The sequence below is a fragment of the Phycodurus eques genome, chromosome 1, assembly GCF_024500275.1.
Source record: "Phycodurus eques isolate BA_2022a chromosome 1, UOR_Pequ_1.1, whole genome shotgun sequence".
NCBI classification, from domain to species: Eukaryota; Metazoa; Chordata; class Actinopteri; order Syngnathiformes; family Syngnathidae; genus Phycodurus; species Phycodurus eques.
The window spans coordinates 5133996-5156782 of NC_084525.1; the positions used below are offsets into that span (position 1 = coordinate 5133996).

General features: G+C 44.0%; 1 protein-coding gene across 2 annotated transcripts; it reads right to left on the reverse strand.

Moving 5' to 3' along the window:
* Positions 1-3000: 3000 nt before the first annotated feature.
* LOC133400684 (monocarboxylate transporter 1-like) lies at positions 3001-18050 on the reverse strand. Of its 2 annotated transcripts, none has more exons than XM_061673544.1 (5): positions 17950-18050; positions 10725-11026; positions 6603-6746; positions 5734-6528; positions 3001-4828 (listed from the first exon to the last, which is right to left on the reverse strand). In XM_061673544.1, the coding sequence occupies exons 2-5, from the start codon at positions 10939-10941 to the stop codon at positions 4524-4526; spliced, it is 1461 nt and encodes a 486-aa protein (XP_061529528.1). In that variant the 5' UTR covers positions 10942-11026; positions 17950-18050; the 3' UTR covers positions 3001-4523. The 2 variants fall into 2 exon arrangements, with proteins under 2 accessions (XP_061529528.1, XP_061529529.1); XM_061673545.1 differs by lacking the exon at positions 17950-18050 and adding an exon at positions 15443-15584.
* Positions 18051-22787: the final 4737 nt, after the last annotated feature.

A 22787-nucleotide genomic window follows, 5' to 3' on the forward strand; every position in this document is an offset into this window, starting at 1 on the left:
TTTTTTTTTTTTTAACATACAGTCTTCATCCGCTGCGGTTGAAAAAAGTAACAAGCTCGTCCGAAATACTCAAGTGAACCTAAAAAGATCCAAGTACAGTAATGAAGTCCTTGTACTTTACTTGCCAACACAGAATAGATCGAAGCATTTTACCCCTTTTTAAAGTTCTCACTATGTTGTTGGACGTGTAAAAGTGAGGGAGGGAGGGAGGGAAAGCGGTGTCAAGAGTGAACGACGTGGGTTTGACTTGGGTCACCATCAGTCAAAAGCACGCACGCACACGCAGCATGATGCAGCCAGCGTGAGTACCAGATCCGGTTGTCCCGGCTCTCCGACGCAGGCTTCACAGGACGTCGAGGGCGAGGTGAGTGCGTCTTCCTTTGCTCCCGCTTCATAAGAACGCTTGAATCGTATCGACAAAAAAGTTGAGCGCCTAGAGTTGTGCACTGCATTGGAATCCCATCATCCCATAGGGTTAGGGTTAGAATTAGAAGTTGATAGAAAGTTGATAGAAAAAAAAGTTGATAGATAGTTGATAGAAAAAAAAAAAAAAAAGTCAGGATCAACTGATAATGCAATACAGGGGAACTTAATTTGACCTTCTCTGCACATCCAACTTGCCATCCAATACATTTAATGGTTCAATTACGATAGGTATATAAAAAAAAAAAAAAGTATTAAACATCATGAGAGCAAAACAACACCTAATAATTGATCAACAGTACCTTGCCATCAAACAGGAATTAGCGACTGAGCTTAGTGTCATCAACAAGCTGCAACAGAGAGACTGGAAGAGTCACAGAAAATCATAGAAGTGGATGTCCGTGGAAAGTTTCATGGATCAAACACGTGCAATTCAACATTTTGGGAGAAGGGAGGTCTAATTAAGTTCACCTGTAACGCTTGTAACAGTTATGACACATGTTAGGTTCATCCTGAAATTTCACTTGAAAGATGAATATCCCTGACATTTGTAAATGGTCTATATGCATCTTCAAAAAATGCAGAGGGATTTTGCATATAGCGATCCAAATTTTGCAAAGTAGTCCAATGGTGTTGGGCGGGGGGGGGGGGGGGCGGAAATTTGTGGGACTGTAAAGCAGGGGGTTGTTTTGTTGTTGGCCTTGCAAAAAAGATTTACATAAAAAAAGAAAGGTAGCTGGAGATAGATGAATAGAGAGACAGAATGTTTTCTATTTCGATGCAAAACAACAAACAAATACCACTGATGTCTTTAATCGCAAATTTGATTTCTCATGTTTATAATATTTTTAAGTTTGTTTCTACCAGATTCAGTGTTTCAGCAAAATTGAAGTTTGTTGTCATATGATAAACTTTAACGCTGCATTTCTGCAGGAAAGGGAAAGTGATTTTTCATTTTTTATTGAGTTTGGCCCGCGACGCTGTCCCAATTCTGAATTTTGGCCCACCGTGAATTTGCGTTTGACGCCCATGCTCAAGGAACAAGACACTGCACATTATATTCGAAATCAAAATAAATGAAGAAATATGAATATTTAGAAAATGAATATTTTTTAAAAAAAGAACAGATTCTGCTTGCAAACTCAAATATTTATATGTATAAACTGAGACAACATTAGGATTTAGCATTGTTTATCTTGCACCAGTGTTTGTGAGAACCGCTTCCGATCTGTGTTGCATGGTATGAACCAACGTCTTGCCTAACCTTCCCCCCCCCCCCCAAAAAAAAAAGTGTGGTGTCAAACGTACAGCCTGTGGGCCAGAATCGGCCTGTCAGGGGTTCTAATCCGGCCCGTAGGGGATAAAATAATGTTTTAACTGCAATTTTTTAAATAAAAGTAACTGTTGGTGCCAATTTTGCTCTGGCGTGCTGGGGAAACTTTGCCGAATCGTAGGGCCTGAAGGCTTAATGTGACGTGGATGACGCTGGCCGGGTTCGTCATCGCCATCCTCGTCATCGGCTTCTGTCAGGTAGAGTCGCGAGGGAGCTGCGACCTGTGCGTAAACTCCCTTCTTCAGTGTCCAGCTGTGGGCCGCCTGAGACCCCCACCCGCCCAACACTGGTGCGTGCGTGCGTGCTGACTCATATGCACACTTTCACTCAGAAACACTCTCCCATTCACACAAAAACTCCATCTCTTTCTTTCTCTCTCACACACACACACACACACACACACACAAAGTGTCTGTGTTATATTCAGTGTGAGCTTGGGATAGTGTGTGTGTGTGTGTGCTTGCTTGCGTTACAGACCTCACAAAAGGGATGAAAAAATATAGAATTGCGCTTTTCAATTAAATCACCCTGTGAAGACCAAGGAATTATTACCACGTTATTTTCTACGAGCATAATAAATATCTATAGTCCCCACCCCTATGTTTTATGTATTTTTTCACTTTATATAGCAGTACTAGCTATAGTATAGCTAGTACTGCTTTTGGCCCACGGGCCACAAGTTTTAACAGTCCTCTAATTCTGTATAAAAAAACAAAGTAATTCTGCAATTATAAAATAGTATGTAAAGACAGTTTTTCACCAATTTCCACTTCACTTTCACAAATTCATTTTTAGCCCTTTTCACCATTCTTGCTCATATTTTTCCATAATTCAGTGGCATCTTCTCAGCACTCGCTCGTTTTTTGTTTGTTTTTTTTTTGTTCGTTCCTCTTTCATGATTAGAAAATCGGACATTTGACAAAATACCCTCGCAAAAATACTAGTTCAAAACAAGTGCACCTGAACTTTGACTGCGAGGTAATATTTTTATCCAACGTGAACTGATGGCGGCCGGATGTTATGTTTGCTGCCGCAACCCAGTGGTGGCCACCATGAAGCTCACGTGCACGTCACATTTTTACCCTCAACTCAAAGACGTTAAGAGTGAATGTCATTTAACAAGGTTTAAATTTTAAATGTTGTTGATTTTTTTCACAAAAAGTAGCCTTACACCACCTTTCGTGTGACAAAAGAACATAAATGCACAGCGCATTGTTTTAAAAAAAAAAAAACTTTAATTCCTTCACTCTGCCATCATAAAAATATCACAGTTACAGTAATTAGTATGAGTCTTGAAAACCAAAACAGCCTGTTTTTTGTTTTTCCAGAAACAGTTCTTCATTTAAAAAGGTGTAATTTTTCCTAAGTACAGAATGTAAAAAACAACAACAGATACATTTTGTTCGCATCGAAGAGCCTCTTTTCACCGCGAAAGGCTTTCGTTTTGTGTTACAATCCGGCAGGGCAGTATCGAAAATTGTGCTGATAATGTACGCCATTAAATTGGAATGTCATAATAAATGGGTAGACAACCGTGTTTGTCCACGAGAGAATGATGTCGGACCACAAGATGCACTAACGTAGTGATTCCCAACCATTGAGGTCATCACTGAAATGAACTTCGAAAATATTGATTTTGTTGACTCCAAAAATTGTATCTTCATTCATCTATCTTTGCCAGCAACGTATAGTGACAGGCAGAACATTTAAAGGCTCTTCCTCTTGCTGACACACAACTAAATGGCTTTACGTCTAACTAAAGTGGCGCACATACATTTCACGCTGAGACGAGATCATTATTTCAGTGTACAGTATAAACTTGGGATATTTCTCTTTGGCTTTCTCCTGTGAGATTTTCCTCTTGTAAAATAGGTGCTTTGGCTCACTAAAGTTTGGGGAACACTGCACCAATGCGCTCTGCGGCCGAGACAGAAGGGGAATTGAAAAAGAGAGAGCAACGCCAGGAGACGAAGGGCGGGGGAAAAAAAGGACTAAAGTTATGACAATACTCTGGAATAAACGATGAATAATATATTCAGGATTTGCTTGAGGGGAAATTCCTTCCCTTGCTGGCTTTCGTATGACTGATGATTTGAATCCACGAGTTTATTGGCACAAGTTTAATCATCCATCCTTAACCATTTGGAAACCAATAGGCTTGTCCTACCGTTAAAAAAACAAAAAAACTAACAAAGTGACTTCTGCTGCTGGTAAAAGAAGCTGTGACGGATTCGACACATTCTGTTGTGAAATGTAAAAACCACACACACTCGCACACACTACTCTCTCTCTCTCTCTCACACACACACACACGCGCTCCTTCGAATCAGGTTGTTTGTATCCACTGAGCTCCAATATTTGTTCACGGCCGCGTGTGTAGCTTCGCATGATTCACAAGTTCAAATACTGACGTCTGCCATAGAAATACCACCCCAATAAGACCACTGTGTGTGAGCGTGTCAGGTCATCTTGTTCGGTTGAAGCTCACAAACACTCTCACGCACACTCACACACACACACACACACACACACACACACACTTTCTCTCCCTCTCTCGGCGCATGATGGCAGCTGGAGACCCTGAGAGTAAAACTACTGTTAATATTCTGTGCATGTGCTCCTCCTCAACAACTTTTGTTCCCCGCCGCAGGCACGTCAATAAAGAGAGAAAAAAAAAAAAAAAGAGATGTGAGTGCGGTGCGGGTCTATAAGTAAAAGTGTATGTTTGAGCTAAGTGTGCATCTGTCTCCCAGAGTCTGTTGTGCTCCTATACCGTGTTCTCATCCATCTTTGAATCCTCCTCCATTTTACTGGCATCAGGTGCTGCGTCAGGCGCGGCGTGGGCGTTCTCCTCCTCGGCGGGAGCCTTTGAGGGCGAGGCGGGGGCCAGCATGGCGGCGCGCTCGTCCTCGGCCTCCTGCCGCTCCCGTTTCTCCTCGTCCTTCTTCTCTCGCGCCACCAGTCTGTAGTTGACGCCCATTCCCGCAAAGAGGAAGAGGCTGGCCACGATGAGGATGACGCCGGACGAGATGTACGTGTAGTTGTAATGTTGGTAGTAGTTGTAGAAGCTTCCTGCGGGTGGACGGTAGGAAACAGGAGCGCATGAGCTCGGGACTTTGAGCCTGATTTACGACTTTTACTTCCGGTCGGCAGAACACAAGCTGACTTGAACTGAAAATGATGACAAAAGCTTGTATTTGTTGTATTTGTGGTCACACCACCAGAAATAAGGTTTATTTTTTGTTGTTGTTTTTTTTTTTTTCTTAAAAGAAAACAATTAAATTAACCTAGCAAAACCTATTACCTTTATTATGATTATTTATTATTAGAACCTTACTTCACCATAGGCGTGCAGTTGTGTCAGTAAGTTCTCCCTTGCAGGAGACACGAGACACAAGTGTGACATGATCCCAAACTTTGGACATTCTACTTCCTCCTGGCTCGCTCTTATTGCTACGCGAGTCTGCAGTAACGGTGCATGTGTAGAAATGACCACCGCAACGTCTCACAATAGAGCAAAACAATGAAATGCTATATGTATGATTTAAAAATCCGAGCTACAGTGAGACTGCAAAAGGTGTACCACAACATGGCGTTGATGCAAATCTTCACACCATTTGCTCAAGGGAATGTATATTGCAAAACAATGGCTGGCCTGCTAGCCATTTCAGTGTCAAAACAGCACGTCTGCCATTGTGTCAAAACAAAACAGCACGTCTGCCATTAATCAGAGCAAAAATATGGCAGTCGAGAAGAAGCATTCAAGTCGTTCAGCCTGTTTTGGCGATGGTCAAATGACATGAAAGGCTTTGTTCACTTGTGGTGCAGAGTTTTTGCTATCCAGAAGTACGAGTGCCGTCACGGTGAAAAGGTCTCGTCATGCTCTTGTAGTGTATTTGTATTTCAAATTCAAAAGCGACTAATTAATGAGCAAGCCTTCAATTCATTTGAAAGACAAATGTAGCGGCAGCACCTACCTGTCAGCGGGGGGCCGAGCAAGACGGGGCCGCACTCCACGATGGTGACCAGGCCCACGGCGGACGAGAACCTCTGCGCCCCCACCAGGTCCATCAGAGTCTCGAAGAGCACCGAGCTCAGCCAGCCGAAGGCGAAGCCGAAGAAGATGGCGTAAACCACGAATCCCGTGTAGTCGCTGGAGAGCGGCGCCATGACGTGACACACGCCGTTGTAGAGGACGGCGGCGGCGAAGAAGTACTGCACCCGGGGTCGGACCCACTTGGTGTTGGCCAGCAGGCCCATGGAGGGCCGAGCGAACATGTCGACGAACGCCAGCACGGAGAGCAGGAACGCTGCTTTGTCCTTGCTGATATCTTTGCTCTTGGCGAAATTGGACAGGAAGACGAGTGGCGCGAAGAGGCCGAAGAACATGATGACGTTGCCCATCAGGTAGAGCAGAAAGCCGCGGTGCTTGAACAGCGTCAAGTCGATGAAGGAGTTGACGGTCTGCAGCGCAGTCTTCTTGGGCCGCGCCGCCTCAGCCGCCCCGCCGTCGGGCTCGGGGGGCCGCGGCTTGGGTCCGATGGGGCGCATGAGCGAGCCGGCCACGCAGCAGTTGAGCAGAAGCCCCCCGAGGATGAGGAAGCTGCCCCTCCAGCCGTACTCGTCGTACAGCCACGAGTTGAGCGGGGCCAGCGTGGACAGGAAGACGGGGCTGCCGGCCATGGCGATGCCGTTGGCGATGGGCCGCCGCTTGTAGAAGTACTTGCCGATCATCGTGAGGGCTGGGTTCAGGTTAAACGCCAGTCCTAATCCTGGACGGGAGTTTTAAACATCGCATTAGGACATTGTGGAAGAAACGAGCCGCTTGTTAAATAACACCGCCGACCTCCGACCACCCCGATGAAGAAGTAGAGCTGCGCCACCGTGTTGCAGAAGGAGGCGGCGACCAGTCCCGACCCTGCCAGGCAGCCCCCCAGCAGGATGATTGGTCGGCTGCCGAATCGGTTCACCATGATGCTGCTGATTGGACCTGAAGACACGGAAACAGGACAGGAGAATAATTGCTGAAAACGGGCAACGGCTGAGAACTGTGTAGATATGGCGTTTAAATATTTTTCAGAATTTATTTTTGGGCAAAAACTGCACGCACGTCAGAGTCAGACATGAGCCGCCCCTCCCCCACTACAGAAAAACTTGAGCTTCCTCGTGACATGGTTCCACAGTCCCATTATGTTCCGACCAATGAGTGCAAGTTGGCTTGCGTGCTTCTTTTAGGGCAGTGGTCCTTAACCTCGTTACCGCCAGGTTCATCTGGACTTCAAATTAGGAAGGGTTCGCCCTATTGTTTAAGTAAACGGGGGGTGGGGGAGGACAATTTAGAAAACTCCTGCATCAAAAACTAGGATGCAAAAAGACCACATTCACTTCTCGCCTGCAGGTGGTGCTGTGCTATCAAATAAAATCTCGAAAAGAGGCCCAGTCGCCGCTTGCATAATGTCACACCGCTGCTTGCGCTTGAGAACCAAAGAATGAGGAGAGAGTCCGAGGAGACCTTGACCTTAAACTTTAAAACCTTAAACTTGACCGATTCTATTTGGAAGGGAAGTCAGTCATACAGCGGGTCCAACGGACGGTCTGCTCGGTTACATTACGAGAGCAGAGCATTGAGGAGGAGGAGGCCGAGAGACAAATCATCGGCCGCGTCTCTGTTGCGTGCCAAGCTGGCTATGAATGGACTCTCACATGGATTCACATCCACCGGCTATGCTGCTTCCGAATACAAAGTACAAGAGCAGCCGGGCCGCTCACCGTGCACACGCAGCGTGCATGCACAGTATTTGAAAAAGATCCACAATAAGAGGGAACTTGTGTGTGCAAAAGCTGCACATGAAGGCTTTCGTCAGCAAATACTGCACATTTGATTGCAAGCAAAAGCTTTTTCAAATACAGTACTGCATACTGAAACATAGACAAACACTACCAATGACGAAATGCGCTGCTTTGAAAAAGTATTTCCTCATTCCCGATTTAGTTTTGTATATTTAGCACATTTAAATGTTTCGGATCGTCCAGCTAAAGCAACAACACAATACAAAACGCAGTTTGTAAATGATTTTATTGATGGTTTCTTAACCTTTATGTGTGCCGAGGCACATATTTTACTTCACAAAACTCTCACGGCACACCACCAATTGTCCCAAAAAGCATATATCCTGAAATAATGATCTTGGCTCAATTTACTCACAAATGTGTTTCGTGTGACATACAGACTTGTTTAGTTGAACACTTTGCCGCTATTTATTATTCTGTTGCTGAATACAAAGGTTCATTGCATCTAACATTTAATTGCTTTGCCTGTCAATATACATCACTGGCATAGATGGATCGTCGTGGTGTATAAGGCAGAAGGCATAAATTTGGACTCTACTGACCAATCACGATAAGGTTTGTTGATGATGTCATCGTATCTGCATCTGTGTGAAAATGACTTCAAGCACATCTGACCGTGGAGCTTGAAGCACTGTTTTGGATTTTGTTTTCTATCAGCAAAAAAAAAAAAAAGTGTCCGTTCACATCAAAGTCACACATCAACCCTGCTTCCCCAGGGAATGCTAGCATCTAAGCTAACTTTTCTGACCAATTAAATCAAATTGGATCACTTCCGGCAGCACACAAGGTGATGTCTCGTGACACACTAATGTGTCTGGGAATCACTGGATGGGCGACAGCCTCAAATGGACATGCCGACAGCCGACAGTGGCCGAAAGCGCTCTGGGGGATTTGGTCAATGCGGAGGCAGAGGTTGGATTTAGTCACTCACGCGTCCTGAAACGAAATTCCCACGGGCACATCCCAAACGACATTTGCCACTCTTTCTTCACAGGACTTTTATGGGTGTTCGGAGGGGAAAAGAACATGTCGGAAAACGTCAACATCCATTTCCAGGTGTTTTGTAGATGCCAAGCTTGGGACATGGCTCAACCCTATTGATTCATTTTATTGTCCATTGTGTGCTTCACACATTTTTTTTCTTTTAGTGTGCCAACATTAGAAGCCATTCTATTCCAACCTCTCATGTGGCGCTGCACAAAGGACAACTACATGAAATTACAGAAGTAGTAAAAGAGGTCCACTGGAGAACAAAAAACAAAACCCTCCTGTTTTTGTTGGACAAAATACCATAAAGGAGAGGGACTGAGCACTGCTGCCAACAGCGAAAAACCGTAAATAACTGACACCCAACCCAAAATGTTTAGAATTGACTATATTAAAAGTTTTAACTGGAAATATACCACAACACGATGCCAAAACAGTTGAATATTTCAAACTCATCTCGCAACATTACCCTAGAAAATAAATGGCTTACAGGTGATTTAATTTTTTTAAAATGCACCTGAAGTGCATTTTTTTGTATGTGGCGAAGATTCTTTGTAACTTCCACTAACAACCCAGGCTAAACTTAGCTCCTCCCGGACATGTAAAGCTCGTCTCTTACTTCCTTGACACCAATTGCGACTTAATGTAATTTCAAACTCATCTTGCAACATTAGCCTTCAAACTAAATTGCTTCCATTTTGAAGAAATGCACTAGAAGTACACGTATAATGACGACGCGAACTGTAAAAATAGAAATTGTCAAGCAATAACTAACCTTTATTGTTTGCTAGCTGCTTAGAATGTCGTAATTGACCAGAATGACACTCACGCACACAGTAACAAATGAGCGGTGGCGGTCTTTGTTGCTATTTGGCAAAATACAAAGAGGCCAGTGATGAGTGTTCTCAGAGGTATTATATAAACAACAAGAACAACTCCACCTCCCTCCCTCCACCCATCACGTGATCATTTTCTCACCGGCCTCACTTGTGAAACAGGGTAACATACTTTGACACGTCTTGTCTTTTGCATCACATTGTTTTGTCAAAATCGAAGTCATTCCTCGAGGGAGGCACTAAGTGGAAACAGAACTGACGAGAAGGTGCATCTCAAACCCGAGCCAAGAAAAAGGCTGATAAGCGGAGACGTATGCACATTCTGTAGTTACTCTGGCTCAGCTTCGTTTACGATCCCACACACTAAATAAAGCAAGGCATTTCCCGCAGTCCACGAGAAGTGAAACACAAGTCAACTGTCGGCACTCCCACTCGATGGCTTGAGGCTCCGGCCACTAACAAAAAGCCTTTGTCTGCTAACAAGATCGTGAAATTCGCTAGGCTACAATCTTTGGAATATGACTCCAAAGTTCAAGTAGTAAATGCCACATTTGTGCTCCTCCAATGGCACGCAGTAGAAGGAGGCATCATCCGCCGGCGACTGAATCAGACGTGGCCCAGGAGAACACAACGAATTGTGAAATCAGGAAGAGGATGGAAAGAAAAAAGGAAAACAAGTGCTTCAACATCTGGCTCCTGTTATACCTTTTACTACTGCTATTCTTTTCTTAGAGCTCCCTAAAGCTTCGACGTCCTACTTTTGAACAAAACCACATGCAAATCTTTGGAGATGTTCGGTTTATGAAGAGAACAAGACGTGACCATATAGCTTGTGCACGTTACTGTATGAGATATATATATATATATATATATGTGTGTGTGTGATGGGAAAGAATGATATTGACTGTGACCTGGGGTAGAAAGTAATTCAGAACATAAACACTCATGAAAAGAAGGCTGGTTTTTTTTAGTTCGTTAAAGAATGACATTTAGAGGCGACGGCTGTCGTGACGTAACTCCAAACTGCATTTGGGAAACAGGGTGCTGAAATCTCTTTCAGTACCGTGAACCCCCGATTATTTCCAAAAATGCCAAAAGATGGCACCCAAGCACCCAGGTTACGGAGAGTCTTTGCTCCATGTGTACATTTTTGCTCTGCTGAGTGGCTATTAAAAAAACTCAAGCTAACAAACAATCGTTATTGCTTAACAATTGCTTCTTTTTATATGAGTTGCGACACACCCAGGGGCGTCAATTATTCGTGTGCGCCCCCCCCCCGCACTCCTGCCACTTACCTCCTGCATACATGACAGCCAACATGATGGACGAGATCCAGGACACTTGGCTGGGGGTGGCGTTGAAGATCACCTCGATGTCTTTGAAGAATACCGTTATAGATTTGGGGAAGGCGTAGGAGAAGCCGATGGAGATGAACGCACCCACGACCACGGCCCAGCCCCAGCCCCCCTCGGGGGGGGTGTAACCCGCAGGCCCCCCCACTGGCGGAGGCATGTCGGCTCAGGGAGAAGACGGCGGATGACAGATGATCTTTGAAGGGATGGAGGAGGAAAAATGGAATATGGACTGAAAGCAGGACCTGTGGAGAGCCAATGTAGAGTTTTAATCAACATGGTTGATGCAGGAATGTCAAAAGATATCAACAAATGCTTTCCAGTGCCAAGTATTTTCTGATTAGATGGAAAACATATGCAAGAGGGAGGACAGGAGGGGGTTCACCACGGAGAAAACCATCGGAAATCTTGAACACTGTTAAATGTAGACAACAGTTACCCATGCGGTCTGTCAACCACATTCTTATCAACACAGAGCAGCTCCACTGACTTTCACATCTTCGGAAGCTTTTCTTCTACGTTAATTAGGACAAGGCCTTGAGACACATCATATCCTTCTCAAGGGTATTCTAAATGGGTGAAGTCATCTCGTCAATATTCCGCCTTTTAGGAAAGTAAAATGTCTGGGCCAGTGGAGAAGATTCCCACTCGCCCCCCAAATCAGCTGCCCGGCCGTTCGTAGGCACGCAAGGCTAGGATACGCCAAACCAGACGATGGTTGTTTGGCCAGCTTCACACCTGAGGCAGAAGAAGACTCCTCCCGCGCGAATGAGGATTTTGTGATGTTAATTTGAGAAATCTTTTACATTTAAATGTAACTTTCAAACCACCGCCTGTAGTATGAAACGCTGCAGGAAATGTTGGCTTTGACAAAACGTTCCCATTTTGAATACTTCTGCACACACAAAATGCTATTTATGGTCGGCTTTTACGTCACCCTGCAACAATTTGGGGACTAAACAAGTACTTCAGACGAAAGGTGGACAGCGTTGACACACCTCTTGACTACGTTTGGAAAACCCTCATGTTCAGCCTCTGGTTGCAATTGATTAACAACCATGCTGCTGCTCTCTTTGGGGTGTTTAGTCTCGATTGAGTTGTCAACAAGCAGACTTAAACAATCACTACACTGCCAGACATTTGTCATAACAGGTTCACTGTCCTCTGGGGTCAGTGCGAGTTCTGCAAGTTCAAGTTCGAGTGACTCACTGTGACCACCGTGCCCAAAGTCACAACAACAGCAATTCCTTTCCCTTCTACAAATGAATTACTAGATTGTTTCCCGTGCCTATACCACACTTGGCTGTCGTTACAACGGCAATTCAAATTGCCAGCGCAAAGCACTCCTCTTCCCTTCCCCAACAAAGATAACATCCGGCTATTTTGCACCATTCCATGATATAGGCCTACGGTCAATGCTGATATGGTTGGCGCATATCTTCCAGGCACTCGGAAAATCTTGACTCGCACAGACGGTCATATCTTCTCCACAAACAAGGAAAGCTCTGACCAGAATCAACTTGTGGAACACGGAGAGCCCAGCAGCTCTTTGAAGTGTGGCTGAGTGTCACTTCTTCATTCTTTTACAGGATAAACAACTGCAAATAAATACAAAAATACATTCTAGCAGCCAATACGTAGTCTGTGACACAACACAAACTAAAATGGGCCTTTCACAGTAACAATTATACTTTGAGATGTGGCCAACACAAACTTTCCAGGACTCACGAGCAAAGAGATGTAAAACATTTAACACTCACTCAACATGGAAGCAGCCTGTTTGATAAAACACTAAGAGAAGAGGGAACTAATACAGTCAGATGGGGATGTTTTTCTGCCTTGACACACATTCAAAATGGGATCAAAACAAAATACAAAACAAGACATAGTGTACATGAAAACAGCGTGTACTTTCTGGAAGAAGCCCTTATGACTTTTAGTTGACTTTCACGGAACCACGCAAACTGCCTCACTCATGTCATTAAGATGGGAATAGCACATGTTCAAAACACACACTTTGACACATTTTCCCTGCCACAGGTCCTCACTAACCTAACACAGTCATGCATACTCTCACACCCTTGTGTAAATATTGCACTGTTGTCACTGAAGCTCTGCTTGGATATTAGCGTTGGCCTGTTCCACGGCAGTACCCAAGTGAAGCTCGCGCATCCCCACAAGCTATAAAAACTTTGCCAACAAGTGTCAAAGAGGAAACGTCCACCTCCGATCAAAGCCAAGCGGGAATACGCAGCGCATCAGGCCTGGAGAGCAAGCACAGGCCGCACTTCCTCTCCTTCAGAGGAATGTGATGACTACAGGAGGAAGGCTGTGGCCCTACCTCCTCCAGTCCTACTGGCAGTCTGTCAGCCCCGACTGCACATGTGGACGCCGCTGACAAAACAGAAAACACCAAACACAACACATACTGTTATGCTGGCCTTTCAGTTTGCTGACCCAGGCAATCACAACCAGTAAAACAACTCTGGAATACACAATTAGACGACATGTGCCATCAATAAAAGGTACATCTTGGATTGGTACAGTATACAATACAGGTGTTAGGGTTGCAAAATCCATGTCCCCATTCTCACCAAGTCATCGGGTAAGTTGATCACCTCTTTTATATTATTAATTGATTGTACATTCCAAGAAATACAACATCAAACCAAAGGTTGTATGCCTACGGCGCACGCTCAGTGAGGCAGCCGCAGGCGCGCGATACGCAGGGCCCATCCTCGTCCCTCCAGCTGCTCGTCACGTGCCTTGCCGACTGAGAAACACTCTGAGTCATCCTGGTTCTTTTTCGGTGAGTGAGCTGGGGACGTTTCATTTTGTTATTGTTCATTTTTGTTGAGTCGGGGGGAGAATAATGGGTCACGCTACATTCTTGTTTTGGTTCTTCAATGAAATAATTGATTTTTCAATAAAATATTTAACACGATAATGCTCTACTTACAACTAAACCTTTGGAAGTTTCTTTTTTATTTTCTGTGGATGTCTTATGACAATATATATATATATATATATATATATATATATATATATATACTTGCCCACTACTTCCAAAATTCCCCAGTTTAACTTCCCATGGAACTTTAAAGGAAAATTTCCACTCATTTGTATCCCAAACAGGTACACCCCCAAATTAAAGAATACAAGCGTGGAAGGGGAGCTACCAACCAAGCGCACCCAGGATTCTGTTTGTCAGATGGGCAAAATCGCCACACAGTTTATTTTGCATGCGTTGAGACATGTGCATCCAAATAAATTAGTTTGACACACGCAATGCGATTAATCAAACCTGAGTGTAATTGCAGTGCCTGAGTTTGTGTCTTTGAATACGGCATCTGAAAGGCAGCTGCCGATACGCGCCAGTCTTACACTATTTAGCGCTTGCTAATTGGAGTCTTGGTAAAAGATGGCCCACCCCACACTGATCCACATGGCCAAAAGCGACTGAAGTGGACCATCGCCCAAAAAACAACAACAGAGTCAGCAACTCTTCGGCATAGAACAAGCACATCAATCTACAAGTTGCAACGGAAACACTACGACCCTGTATTGGGTTCTGATGCTCCGCATACAATACACTGTACTGTATTGTTTACTGAACCACAAACACATGGTGCGATTGTCAAGAAATAGATAGTTAATCGCAGCAAAATCTTGGGCCAACCTTTGGCCACTCATGAAAACTACGTAGCCGAACCCCGCACACAGTTCAGTCTGGTTCGGCAGCGTCGCTCGGTGTGCGGCGAGCTTTAGTAGATCAATCTCAACACCTCCACTAAACAGCAGGCAAAATCTGTAAGATGAACACACATTTTAGCCCCCACTGTTTGGGATCTTAGTAAATCAGGCCCATGAGAACTGCAACTGATGTGCGGAAAATGTACAGCTCGGAGCGATGCCATTTGTTAGACTTTGTTGAATGCCGCAGGAATGTGAAACTCAGGAAGCATGTTTACAAACGTGAACATCATGAGATCTGAGCGCAAGGAGTCATTCATTTGGCCTTGAGCGACGCAAGCGGCTGGGCAGGAAAAACGGAAAATAATGTGACATGCTTTGTGCTGGCTTTGACCGAAGCGTGTCAGGCTATGTCATTCTTGCTGGCATGAACATCTCGGTGGAAATGTACATTCGGTAAAATGGCTCAGCCCAAGAAGCAAACCAGCTTCACTTTGAATTTGGAGGACATTTTTTATCACAAGTAGACACTCACATGAGTCTCAAAAGTCCATGCCCAAGAAGACAAGGGAAGTCTTTCATTTTGACCTGAAGATGTCAATTAACGGTTATTTTGGATTCATTTGAAAATGAGCATTTGTTTTTTAAGAGATGTCCAATTTGTACCTAATTTCAACCACAAATACACAACAGACAGTCGCCGCTGAATTGCAAAATGTGTTTTTTGTCTTGCATGCGGGCACACTTCCTAACTTTCATACGAGGGCGTGCGAGCACCCTTCATTGCTGTTTACATCTTGAAATTCCCTTCTGAATCACCGCCCGACAGAATAACAACCAAACAGGACTGCCTCTTTCACTCATTCAATCAGCCTCAGTTGGATTAAAATCTCAAAGAGAACCCTGAGACCACTGAAGTCCAATTAACTAAGTGGCCATGTAATGTTACCCAGTTTATTTTAACCGACCTCTTGAACCTCGTGTTGATGGCGCTCCATTAATCCCAAAAGCACACATAAGTAATCCGGCGTGCACTCCGAACGTCGGATGGAGTCCCACACAGGTCCTTGTACGCACTAGCGGGTCTACACTCGCTCACGCACGACACGCAACACTATGTTGAAAAACAAGGCGGCATGCACGCCAGCAAGCTTTTATGTAACACTTTTATTGATGCGCGCGCGTGTGTGTGTGTGTGTGTGTGTGCGCGCGTCAACACACACACGCACACGCGGCTGGAAGCTGGCCAGTCATTCTCAGGTCAACGGCGTAACTTTCGCACACGTCCTCCAAAGTCAGCTGATCATATCGTGCCACGATGACGCCACTTGATCCAACTTTAAATGACATCCATGAAAGCTCTTTTGACGAACACGTAGGGCTGCGTATTCTTAAAAGCTCACTCTTTGATTCGATTTGTTGTCTTTACGAATTTCATTTCGATACTTTCGGTTGTGATTCGATTCAGTATTTCTTTCTTCTTGGAAATGGTGATGAAAACACTTTACTTTTTCAATATATCAGTAAGAAAAAAAGTCTGCAGTTCTCATCATCAAAGTCTGTTATGACCATGGAGTAGTTGATCTGATTTCGCCGAAGCAACAAATGACAAGATACTGTATTCAAGTGCCGTTCATAGATTGCAGTTTTCAAAACATATAAATGTTAACTAATGATTTGAAAAAGTTTGGTGAATTCAGTATGCCAAAGATGTCCTTCTAGTGAGCGATAGCGAACATCAGTGTCCGAAAAACGTTTTGAAAGGATTTATTGTGGTCTCATTTTACATATCACAAAAAAAATTATATTGGACCAGGGGTGTGCAGACTTTTTATATCCACTGCCATTGAAATGGAGTTTATCTTAACAAATAAACAACAAACAGTTAATTCAGGATTGCTTAGAAAATTGGAAGTTCATGAGCTCATTGTGTTGGGTTGCGCAATAACTGCGAGCGACAGAGAGAAGCTTGTTGTGACACAACGTAGCCGCACGCCGGAAACCGACAAAAGGTCAACAAGCTATCTGGCAACTTCACCGCAAATACACATTTGCGTTTTACACGCAAACCTCTCGGGTAGGAGTTCCCAAACTGGGAATTCGGGGGGCCAAGTCCATTTTTATTGGGTGGATGATTGTCAGAGTAAAATGCAAAGGGCTTGGCCACCCATGCCGGTTGTGTTCCTTCTCACTCCTTTAGTGTCTGCTCAGCGTGATGTACTTTTACATTCTCAACTGGTGGGTGGGGTCCCAAAAATGAGTGGTGGCAAGCTAGTTTAAAAAAAAAAAGCCCGTGTGTATGACGAAACATAGGGGTCGATATCCTCGCTATCCAGCTTAAGGTCTAAATACTAGTATGCTCTTTCTGCTCGTGGCGACAGGTGACGTCATTAAATTCTTCTACTTAACATTTAGTGCTGTACTAGTAGCACACAGATGTCAATTAGTGCACAATTTTGCCACACTAGTGACATGTAGTTGTCCTACAAGTATGCCAAAGTTGTCCTTCTAGTGTGCAGAAATGTCAAGGGCAAAACATTATGAGTAGTGCACTCTCATTGAATTAGGTCCGCTGAATTGTCTCACTCATGAGGACAAAGTGCACTAGTACATGGACCTTAAACTAGATGTGAAGCCATTTATTTGAGCCTAGTTTTAGGACAACTACACGTTTCCAGTGATGCTAAACAGTCCGCTAGGTGACAACTGCGTGCGACTAGTAAAGACAATATCAAATTCTACTCAACATCTAGCGCTTCACAAGTCGTGCTAGTAGCACACAGCTGTCAAGTAGTCCACAGTTTTGCCACCCTCGTAATATGTCCTAATAGTGAGGACAAAGGGCATACTAGTACATGGACTTTAAGATGGATATCAGTGATATGGAATCAATGCTCAATGTCCAAACTAGTAACACTGAAATTCTACTAGTTAACATCTAACCCTTCATTAAGAGTACTACTACTACTATTACTACACAGTCGTTCTACGTGTGCACTGAATTGTCTTGCTAATAAGGACAAAGAGTGTACTAGCACATGGATAGCAAACGACTTTCCATGTTTGGAGGACAATTTAAGGACGCCAATGACAAGTAAGACAAGAAGAAGACTGATGCAAACACGCAAGCGATCTCAGCTCCAATCGACGGCCCCGTCCCGGGGAGAGCGTGCCTGGCTCGGTGCCGACCCGGGGTGGGGGTTGCGTGTGGTGGGAGGGCTGCAATAACGGGGGCTCCCGCAGCATCACCTTCCATCCATCCATCCATCCATCACGCCAGCACGGAAGGGGAGAAGGCGAGGCTGCTGCCCCAATTACGACATTAAAACCGCATTTCCCGAAACCCGCGTTAGCGTCACTCAACGTGTTGATTAAAAGCCACGCGCCCGTCGTCTCTTTTTTTTTTTTTTTTTTTTTTTTTTTTTTTTTGTCTCGCTCGCTCGCACGAACGAATAAATGACGACCAAACACCCACCTCGCACTGCAGGCTCCCGGGATACAAGGGCTCTCGGGTCGGGTGGGGTTGAAGGAGCTCGCCGGTACCGAAGTGCACAATCCAGAAGGAGCGCGAGACTGAGTGGATGACGACGACATCAGCACCGCGCATGCGCACTATAGCCTTTGGCTCTCCAGCACTGGAGAAAGCTTTTTTTTTTTAATTTTTGTATTTTTTAGTAGTAGTAGAAAAGCACAGACTCCGTAATGTGCATAACTGCAAAAGTAAAAATGAAATTTTACTGTCAATTCGATCCAATACAAGTTTTAATAACTTGATACACAAAAATGGTTTCCTTCTTGTATTAACTTACATTGTGCTCATATTGAGAGAAACAAGACTCGTGACGTCATATGTGGCTGTACTTTTTGAAACCAAGAACCATGAGCCATGGACATGCTGGACGTCTGGGTGAGCAAATGGAGCGCACCTTCACGAGAAAGTGCTATAGTGATGATGTGTCCTCGACTGCAGGGGTTCTTGACCTTTTTCATTTCAGGGCCCAAGATTTCTTTCTTCCTCGTCTATTTATATTTGTATGGTTATCATCTATATTTCATGTTGCACCATCAGACCAAGAAAAAACACCTAATTATGAATGTAGCATTCACCGGCAATGGCAATAAAACGGATTCTGATTCTTAACTGGAACACATAAGAGCGAGCACATAAATCCTATTCTGGCTTCCCTCCATTGGCTGCGTGTGCACTTATGAGTTAATTTGAAGATTCTGCTATTTGTAAATCGATGAAACATTATTATTGCTTTACAGTTTCTCAATTATGTCATGTTAAATTGTTTACGTTCAAATGGTGTTTATTTATAGCGCTTTATGGCACTTGCGGGTGTTCTTAAAATGCTCTGTAAATAAAATTGAGTTGAGTACAAAGTGACCCATTCAAATATTTACTGTTTTGTCCAGGAAAGATCTTAATATAATTAGAATTTCTTTATATACCTGATTTGTATATATGTGTATACAATATAATTTGTACTTTGTGCACACATTCTATCTACTTTATGTCCAAAATTGAGAATTTCATGTGTGTCATGCCTGGGGCTCCCCACTTTAGTGCCTGTTCACACAGCTAGGGCCTTCCGGTTCACTTTCTGATCAAACCAAACTCGTATTTCTCGTTCTGTGTCTGGCTGATTTCATAAGCCATTGTGCCAATATTAAATGCTTAACAGGCTAAACACATTTGGACTTGTTCACACAAATGTCAGGCGGGGCTGTTAACGAACATGACTATGGGAGAGAGGAGGGGTACACCCTGTATTGGTCGCCAACCAATCACGGGGCACATTCACACCTACGGACAGTTGAGTCTTCAATGTAGTCTTCGATTTGGAATCACGTGGGAGGAAAGTTCATCGAAGGCGCAAAATTACAGGCAGGGGACCCCAAATGCTCAGGCCCCTGCGACAGTTGGGCTGACGCAAGATAAAACATAATCGCCACAAATCATTTAATCTCGCGGTCAAACTTTCTCTCAAAAAAGGCCATGATGGGGAATACCTTGCTTCTTCAGATCTGTTGCCTGGTTGCTGTTCCTCCATGCCATTGCTGTCCCTGTTTTTTGTTTTTTTTCCTGAATCAATGAAGATCTCAACCACAGTTGCATTTTCCTGCCTTTGCGTCAACCTCAGCGCACTCCACAGGCATCCGCGTATTTATTCGCTCCCGTGACCTCCGACAGGCATGGCGACGAGCCCGTTGGTCTTGCACTTTGCGGGAGTGCGTTCGCAGGCCTCCCTGATACAATAAACAGGAGAGCGGGAGATTCTCGTGTTGTTTGGCTGCTTCATCCCTTCGCCTTCTCCAGATTAAAAAAAAAAAAAAAGCAAAGGATTGAGTGTGAAAAGAAAATGAAGAAGGAAGCTGCAGGATTTCATGAGAAGCAGATTACGTTTCAGCGGGAGATCTGAGATGGCCTCGGAGCCATAGAAGGCGATCCGTCATTTCGATTGTGTGTGTTTATGATGGCCGGCCTGGAACATTTTGATTCCACGCACACTCACTTGACTGAGTTAAAGTAACACAAAGTGCAATATGAGATCGTAGTTTCAACTACCCTCTTGATGACTCCTCTTTTTTTTTCTTTTTTTTTTTTGCACTCTTTCAAGTGTGCAGATGTTGTAAGTGAATCGGCAGCATGGTTCCCTAGTGGTTGGCACGTCGGCCTCACAGTTGAGTGGTTCTGGGTTCCAATCTCAGGTGTGGCCTAACTAACATGTCTGACATACTGTACCTAACGCGCAAACTCCACACAGGTAGGCCGCAGCCGAGATTCGAACCCGGAACCTTTTGACTGTGAGGCACACGTGCTGACAGCCCTCAGTGCGACACGGTACGCTTGTACCACGTCAAAAACTACAAACACCAATAATAAGCACATTGTTGCCTTACGACCTTTTATTAGATTCTTTTGATAAGAGTTTACGTGCTCGGTGTCAGAATTTACAATGTTGAAACACTCTCTCTCAGCCGGTGTGTGTGTGTGTGTGTGTGTGTGTGTGTCTTACTGGAATCGCCCTTCCTTGTGACCCCCACCCACCAAAAAAAAAAAAAAACAGTAGAAATTTGGAATTGCCAAAGCAGGAAAAGCATCCAGAATGACATACGATAATGAGTGAATGTTATTGGATAATTAATAAGAATTCATGTCAAGAATGCTGTAGTGACTGACGTGTTGTTGCGTTTTTAGGTCATTGGTGCAAATTGTTTCAAGGGTCAGTATTGATCATTTTATCTGGCCCAGCATGTTGTTGAACTGCTGAGTTGCTCACTTTTGTCCTTGAAAGCTTCATGGACCCTCTCACCTTTGTCCCACTTACTTGGTTCTTTACTTTTCTCGCTTGAAAAGGGAAAAGACATTTCTTATTTTATGCTAGTGAGCATTTGTCGTCTGAATGTTTTATGAGCTGTTGTTGCAGAATTGCATGTGGGCGGGTCGTACCTTGCCCTCCCCTGTTCTACCTGGACTGCACGCATCATATGCAACCACCGCTGAATAATATCTCGTTAAGAATCCAGAAATGGGGACGACTTGAAAACAGTTGTCTAAAATAACGAAAAGAGTAGAGTACAGTACAGTACTTGGTCCATACTCCAGTGAAACCCTCCACAATCACGCTATGGATTTTCTTTTGGGGGGGGGGGGGGGGGGGGGCCTGATGTATTCGAAGCAGATTTTTCTGCTCTCGAAGTACATTTTTGACTCCGTAGACATGTTGATCACCTGCCAACTATTCCAACATCTGGATCTGATCTGTACGAGGAATTGTCATCCCCAAAGTCCACCGATTTTGGCATCTTCAAAATTCATGAGAATACCAGACTTGGTAGCAATTTCATGTGTTGAACAGACAGAGCAAACGGACTTCAAGCAATGTTTTTTTTGTTTCGTTTTAACCAATCAGATTTCAGGTTCAGCGCTCTTGGCGTTCATGCAGGCTTTGAGTAACGTCGTTTTGTTTTTTTCTTCCCATCCTTTGATTGGTTGAGCTAAATAGTCTTGCAATGTGCACAATGGGTGACGGGGGAGGATGAGTGTTGGACATTATTACAATTCATTTTCAAGGTGGAGTATTTCGGAAAAACCGGACATTTGGAGGGTAGGTTCCAGACCACCCCCGCAATAGGTGAAATCCGTGAAGTTGGAACCACATTTTTGGGGGGGGGGCATTATTTATACATATTTTAAAGCTGTATGAACCTCCCCCAGACTCTTATTAATCTCTCCCACATTCCTATTAACCATTACCATACTCTTAAAATATATATACACTTAAATGCCGTATAAACATACAGTAATGCAGAGCAGTAATGTATCCTATTTCTTCTTCTTATTTGTTTATATATATATATATATATATATATATTAGGCTAGGAATTGTTTATTCTCTTGCTCGGTAACGGCACAAATTGTTGTGTTTTTTTTTTTTAGTACATTATTATGACTTTGTACGATATGTTTTTGTTCATTGGAAACGAACTTGACTTTTAAAAAGCTTTTTGTAGTTACTGGATCACAGTAAGGATCGATGAGCAGGCAAGCAAAATAGAGTGCGTGTCCATGTAATACAAGGGGTGGGGAGGGATTTTATTATTATTTTTTTTTTTTTTACTTTCATGACCTGGGCCACAGCAGTTGGATGTTCCAGCTCCACCTCGGCCCCCATTGGAGGAAACTCATGCAACGGAACGCGCTGGAGATTTTTATTTGGACTTCAGGGCCTCGTCGGTTTTGGGACATTTTGGAAAAAAATGGAAAGACAGACGAGCCGTTTGGATCCAAAGCTGCGTGAGATAGCTGCTACACTCACGATCAAAGCGATATCCATCCATCACTCATCTGGCTCCGAGCTCGTCACTCGCTTCCATTTTCATTTGAATTTTCCTGCGGACGTTATAGAATCGCCGCAGCTTCACATCCGCTGCTTTATCAGTTGAGAACCACTTAACATTGTCGATCGGATGGCTTTTGGTCATGACGCAGTTAGCATGTGACGGAGACGGCGAATCATTTCTTTTCCCCTCCACTCTCAACATCAAGCGAATGGAAAGCATGCGACAGCAGCATTTGGAAAAAGAGGAATGCTGTGGTCATTGCGTTGCCTTATTTGGTGCAGTGCTTGCAAAACTGCATAAATCCTTTTTTTGTTTTCAGTTTTTCTTCCAACTAGAAAAGTAAGAGACTATTTAAAGCAGATAAACGACTATTTCAAGCGAATAAAAGCAAACAAAATCATGGCTAACGCACGGCCATATAGGTCAAATCACTTGACGCTTCTTTGGTACTGATGAGCTCCA

Coding starts and splice junctions, on each gene's coding strand:
- LOC133400684 (XM_061673544.1), bottom strand. CDS start 10,941: ATGCCTCCGCCAGTGGGGGGGCCTGCGGGTTACACCCCCCCCGAGGGG. Junction 6,529..6,602: donor CTTCATCGGGGTGGTCGGAG/GTCGGCGGTGTT, acceptor ACTCCCGTCCAG/GATTAGGACTGGCGTTTAAC. Junction 4,829..5,733: donor GCTCGGCCCCCCGCTGACAG/GTAGGTGCTGCC, acceptor GTCCACCCGCAG/GAAGCTTCTACAACTACTAC.